The sequence below is a fragment of the Diabrotica undecimpunctata genome, chromosome 4 (assembly GCF_040954645.1).
Source record: "Diabrotica undecimpunctata isolate CICGRU chromosome 4, icDiaUnde3, whole genome shotgun sequence".
NCBI lineage: Eukaryota > Metazoa > Arthropoda > Insecta > Coleoptera > Chrysomelidae > Diabrotica > Diabrotica undecimpunctata.
The window spans coordinates 153,353,876-153,359,875 of NC_092806.1; the positions used below are offsets into that span (position 1 = coordinate 153,353,876).

The 6,000-nt window shown below is 29.3% G+C and overlaps 2 protein-coding genes across 5 annotated transcripts in view; one reads left to right on the forward strand and one right to left on the reverse strand.

Moving 5' to 3' along the window:
* Miro (mitochondrial Rho GTPase) overlaps window positions 1-1,541 on the reverse strand; it is a 35,257-nt gene extending 33,716 nt beyond the window's left edge. Inside the window, exons 1-3 of one of the 4 annotated variants that reach the window (XM_072530614.1) lie at window positions 1,075-1,541; window positions 726-910; window positions 407-639 (exon numbers count right to left, since the gene is read on the reverse strand). In XM_072530614.1, coding sequence (XP_072386715.1) covers window positions 407-639; window positions 726-894 — 402 coding nt within the window. In that variant the 5' untranslated portion in view covers window positions 895-910; window positions 1,075-1,541. The other 3 variants (XM_072530613.1, XM_072530615.1, XM_072530616.1) reach the window with 3 other exon arrangements.
* A 486-nt stretch (window positions 1,542-2,027) lies between these two features.
* Window positions 2,028-5,032, forward strand: LOC140440245 (small ribosomal subunit protein uS8A). The gene is made up of 3 exons (XM_072530618.1): window positions 2,028-2,186; window positions 2,538-2,838; window positions 4,897-5,032. The coding sequence occupies exons 2-3, from the start codon at window positions 2,540-2,542 to the stop codon at window positions 4,988-4,990; spliced, it is 393 nt and encodes a 130-aa protein (XP_072386719.1). The 5' UTR covers window positions 2,028-2,186; window positions 2,538-2,539; the 3' UTR covers window positions 4,991-5,032.
* Window positions 5,033-6,000: the final 968 nt, after the last annotated feature.

Sequence of the window (6,000 nt, forward strand, 5' to 3'; positions counted from 1 at the left end):
TTTTTTACTCTAAGCTATTATGTTTTTCAAATTCCAGAAATGTAAAATGATCAAAAAATCATACCCTCCTGTTTAAAATTAATTTAAAACACAGATCTAAGTTCTAAACATCAGTTAAACAAATAGAATTAAGTAAAATCCATAAAGAAATTCATTTCTTGTGTAGTTAGTGGAAAAATTTAGATATATGACTTCGGATACAAACTTTCACACCTTCAAATATACATAAATACATGTTTTTATGCATTTTTGGAAAATTACTTTAATAAGTAATCAACATCTCCTATTAATTTATAAGTACATGACAGATGGCAAACATATTATTACCCCTAAGTAAATCATAAAACATCACATAAAAGCAAAATAATTGAGCAAAAATAATAGGAAAATGTTCATAAAAACTTACATCGATTGTGGAATACTCTACTAGGTCTATTTTATTTCCAACTAACACTACTGGGCAAGTGCCATCAGGATGATTTTGTCTAATAAGAGGCATCCAATATGAGGTGATCCTTTCAATAGAATCATCATCATCCACTGAGTACACAACGCATACTACACTGGCTTTTCTAATCTGCTCATCCAACTCATCCTCAGTTTGTTCTGCAGATGAATAATCCACAATATTGGTAGGGACTTAAAGCAAGAAATTATTTAATTTTATTTACAAATAACCATACTGTTGGTAAATATTGCATTAATTAAACATGAGCTTTAAGTACCTTGCTCTGGAGTAACATCAGCTGGTATGGTGATCTCCTCCGCCTTTGAGGGTACATTTTCCGGAAATTCTTCACTTACCAACGATAAAATTAGGGATGTCTTACCCACACCACTATCACCCACTAATAAAATACGAACTGTGCGTTTTTGGGAAGTTTTCACTACCATTTTTTCAGGTACAGGTCTAGAAAACATTGTCACATTTTAGGTTAAGGCTTATCAATCAGTAACGTAAACAAGTTGATTGATCGTAATCACGAATTGAACTTCAGATAAAAATAAATATTACGTGAAAGTGCTATCCTGCGGTTATAGGTGTGAACTGTAAGATACAAATGAATTGCCTACCTGTTTTATTGAATGACTTAGAGTGAACTTTCCCAGGAGAATACCGTTAGATTTATAATTATTTTTAAATACATTGCACTATAATTAAAATCTTCATTTAAATATTAATTTTTACTATTTTATTTCAGTTTCTTTCACTTTTTTCAGAATGTCAAAAAGAACGCGTGCGTGCCAAAAAATTGCACGTGACGTTTGACGCACTTCATTGACAAAATTTGGAAATTAATTAAGAAATAAACAAAAATTATCATCAAATTCCACACTACGCTCTATAGTTTGTTGAATATCGAACAGTTTATTACCCCCTGCTTAGATATTCATATATAGTTCAGCACTACATTGGGCTCCCGCGCAGATTATAATATTAAATTCTACTCCCAAAATAGATAACTTAAAATAGACATAAGTGTACAAGAAATGTTTATTCCCATTAATTGAATAAAAACAAAGTTGTGAAACTACAAACACAATGCATCTTAATATAGATTATCCATTTACTTCAAATTAATTAATTTGAAGTCTTTTAGTATAATCTTTTCAAATATGCCTCTATTTTTATTGACATCAATTTGTCATAACAAAACCACCATGAAGTCCACGACGTTGTCAGAGCTTCTGTTACTTAAAATTGAAATCCTTACAAAAAAAATTCCTTGCACAAATAATAAAATTATTTTTCATTAAACAATTTACAAACGAAATTATAGTAACCAATAACTTTAATAAAATAAGAAAAAGTACTCAAATAAAATATTTAATAACACTTTAAGAACAAGTGTCATCAAAATTGACAACATTGAAGCTGTCATTTAAAGTATACTTTTTATGATTTATTTGAAATTTTTCTTTCAATTTGTTACATGTGGAAAGATTATGAAAATATTTTGTAAATATTACATATGGAAAGATTTTTAAAATAATCTAAGTATCAGATTTTATTTAAATAGTGATATTTCAATTTGAAATCAACTTTTATATAGTGACATTTGACATTGAGTTGTGTAGTTTGACAGTTCAAAATAGGCTCTAGCGGTCGTTTTTGAAAATACGCCTTTTTTGATCGTGTTTAATGAAGGTGTAGTGTTCATCGGTAAACACGAAATAATTCCTAGGTAATATAGTGTTTATATTCATCATCCATCATTATTTTGTGAAAAGTTTTGTAAAACACTTACCTAGCTGTTATACTGTGCACGTATTTCTGTCGATATGAGGCTATATGCAGAAAAATAACGTAAACAAAATATGTGGTTCTTCTGCTATTAGTTGAATGAAAAACTAGTGTTTTTGAAGTTTTCCTATTACTAAAGCCTTGTTTAAAACAATATATCGCTTAGTGCCCATATTAGTTTAATCTTTTTTTAAATTCACAGGATTTTGAAAGTAAATAGTTTCCATAACCTAACAAATCACATACTTTAACTTCAGTGTTAAATATTCTAATTTTTCTGTTTTCTTTTTAGCCATGGTGCGTATGAATGTATTGAGCGATGCTCTAAAATCCATAAACAATGCTGAAAAGCGCGGTAAAAGGCAGGTCCTCATCAGGCCTTCATCAAAAGTAGTTGTTAAGTTTTTAACTGTAATGATGAAGCATGGTTACATTGGAGAGTTTGAAATTGTAGACGATCACAGAAGTGGAAAGATAGTAGTAAATTTGACAGGAAGGTTAAACAAATGTGGAGTAATTTCCCCTAGGTTTGATGTACCAATTACACATATTGAAAAATGGACAAATAATCTTTTACCTTCCCGTCAGTTTGGGTAAGTAAATATGTATTTGTAGATCAACTAGAGTTCAGCTGTATTTATATTATTTAGTGTGTGCAGTCCTGTGATATTTGAGAAATATTGTTATCAATACAAAGTTTCTTGATGCACATAGGTAGATTAAATGAGGAAACCCGTGCTGACATAACCATGATTGACCACTATAATAGATTAATTACTATTATCTGGTTCTTCACATTTATCCTCAGCTCCGTTTTTCCTAAAACATTTTTTCAAGTTGCTAGATAGGCAGTATTAAAATGCACAAAAACAACCTTTAGTAACAATTTTGAAAAGTCAGAAGAGGAAGTGATCATTAAAAATACCGGTACAATATTATTGCTTTTACCAAAGACAAAACCAAATATTAAACAACAGATTACAACAAATAATCTTTGTAAAATATGTCTTAGCTCTTAGTTACAATTGTCAGTGTAACTTTGTAAGTCAAGAGGTTACAAAGATAATAAAAGGGGAACAATTTAAGTTTTTTTAATTGTTATTGTTAATTTATTAAGTATTCACAGAATAGCGTGATTTTTTTTTCCAATTACGAAAAGAAGACGAAGAAACATTCAAATGTACCAAGTTACTGTTAAAGCAGGTTTAATACATAAGGAGTCAATATAAGCAGGCAGAACCAGTTACACTTTTTATACTTGTAGTGCTATAGCATCAACTGTTAACATAATCTTTCCAAAAAATGGAGTTTTTGGAAGAAAAACAAAATATATAAATAATTTTTTGACACACTCATTATGCTTTGAGGGCTGTATAATCAGGAAAGAAGATCTAGTGAAACAATTACAAGGAGTAAAGTTAATGGGCATGTCTAATGCTCACCAATGAGGCTCAGATAAAGCCTATATTTTATAAAGAGTGGACATAACCTAAATTACATAGAAAGAATATATCAAAAGGGAATATAGAAATCAGGATATCATGTAGACAGGAAAAAGATGGGAAAAAATTGAGTGATCTAGTAAAGATATTAATATAGGTCCTACCCACATAATGCACAGCAGTGGTACAGCTGTCAGTATGGCTTGTTATGCTCCATAAGGAGTGATGAAAAGTATCATTCAAATATATGAGATCCATACAATAATTTTATTGGTTACAATTACCTATTTTGATAAATTCCTTTTGTTAGCAATGCAATCTGTAGTTAGTAGGTTTCATTTTTCTGTTGCAATTATCTATTCTGTCAGTACTTTACATTTTTTGTTTATATTAAAATCTTCACAATTCAGTATTTTTGATATACAGTCAACCCAATTCCACTTTAGCCATAATGTACACAAATCAAGAAGAGGGAGAATGGCAATAAGATTGTTTTGCTGCTGTAGGAAAAGAGCATCTCACTCCCTACCCTGGCTAATTAAAAATGGCTTGTTCCTTTACCTTCCTACGGCATTACATAGCTCAACATATATTTATTTGTCATTATTTTCATCTTGTTGTTGGTTGTGTATCAAATGTTCTTGTTTTAAATCTATTTTTAACTTCTTTTTATTCCTATTTTGTCATCTTCTAGAATGGTGTTCACTAAGTAAACTCATCAAGAACATATCATTATATAGTTTTTTTTACTTTTCTGTATTTTTGAATGACAATTTTAATTGAGTACCTCAATCTTAAGGAAATATTGAATAACTTGATCTTTTTTCATTTTGTTATTATAACATTTTCTTTCTTAGTTTCATTAATTTTTTAAATCTTTGTTTTAAATACAGGTAATTATGAGTTTGTAAGCAAAAAATAATTTGAATCTTATATTCATCTTAAATAGCATGGAAAAATATTATATACAGTCCGAAGTGTAAATTGAGACACCAACATAAACTAATTTTAAACTGAAATTGTGGGTAATTATCATTAAAGATAATGAATATTGTTAAAATGCCACATGAACATAGCTTCTGAACAATATTAAATAAATATAGCATTATGTTTATTAACTTTTTTTAACACTGGGAAGTGTTCGTTTGTTAGTGAATAATTTAAATATTTGTTATAAAGTATTCTAATTGTCTTACTTTTTCGTTTCAGATATGTTGTGCTTACCACAAGTGGAGGTATCATGGATCACGAAGAAGCTAGAAGGAAACACCTGGGAGGAAAAATTTTGGGATTTTTCTTCTAAGATAGATTTATAATTTAATAAAAATTGTTTGTAAAACATAAAGGCTTTTATTTCAAAACCTGAAATATAATTCTGTGGTATTAGTATCAGTATGGCAATATATGTTTTTTGTCCAATATTCCTTTATTATTTAAAACTTTTGTGCAAAAGTTGATATATCTGTTGGTGATTCTTAAAACAATAATTGCTATGGATTTTCTTAGGTGTCACAAATTTTAATTGACTACATATCAAAAAATATGATTACTATACCAGCACTTCCTATACCAGTCCTTTATTAAAAAAATTTCTGATTATATTTGTAATGGAGTAATAGATGCTTGCTCTAATATTAAGATTAGACTTTTCATTTGATACATTTTTAATGGTTTCAAAGAATACTCTTCTATAGTTTTAGATATATAGAATTTTTGCAGGAAGTTTTTTTGTACATTTATATCATTCTTAGAATCCTGCAGCTTTTAATATGTATTCCTTATGTTTCTATCTTTTACTTATTTTTTTTTATTTATGTGAAACTCATACAAAATGAATGAAACTCTATGTTCACATAGCTGTGAGCAAATTTTCCAATATCTGCAGGATTTTGCATTATCAGTTTTTTTATTGTGCCTATTGCAAAATGCAGGTCACCAAAATTTGTTAAGCAGATTTTCAAAGTAATCTGCACTTGACTAAAGATTCTCCTATACAGATATGTTCTTTCAGTAAGTTTTCCTATGGTTTTCCTGTCCTACAAGATTTCACTGTTGAACATGCCCGAACCAATTTAACTTTTGGTCTTTTGTTTTAGCATCAATTGGGGCCATCACTGGGGACTTCTACTAATATATCCAGTCTTCCAGTTAGTTTTTTTAACTGCCTAACATCAATTTCTGTACACCATTACTGGTTTTATTGCAGTTAAGTTTCATTTCCTATGTCCCACCCTAATTCTACTCCCCCCCTAATGCATTTCTATCTATTTCCCCATTATCCTGTAATACTAAAACTTAAAATTATTACTTTTC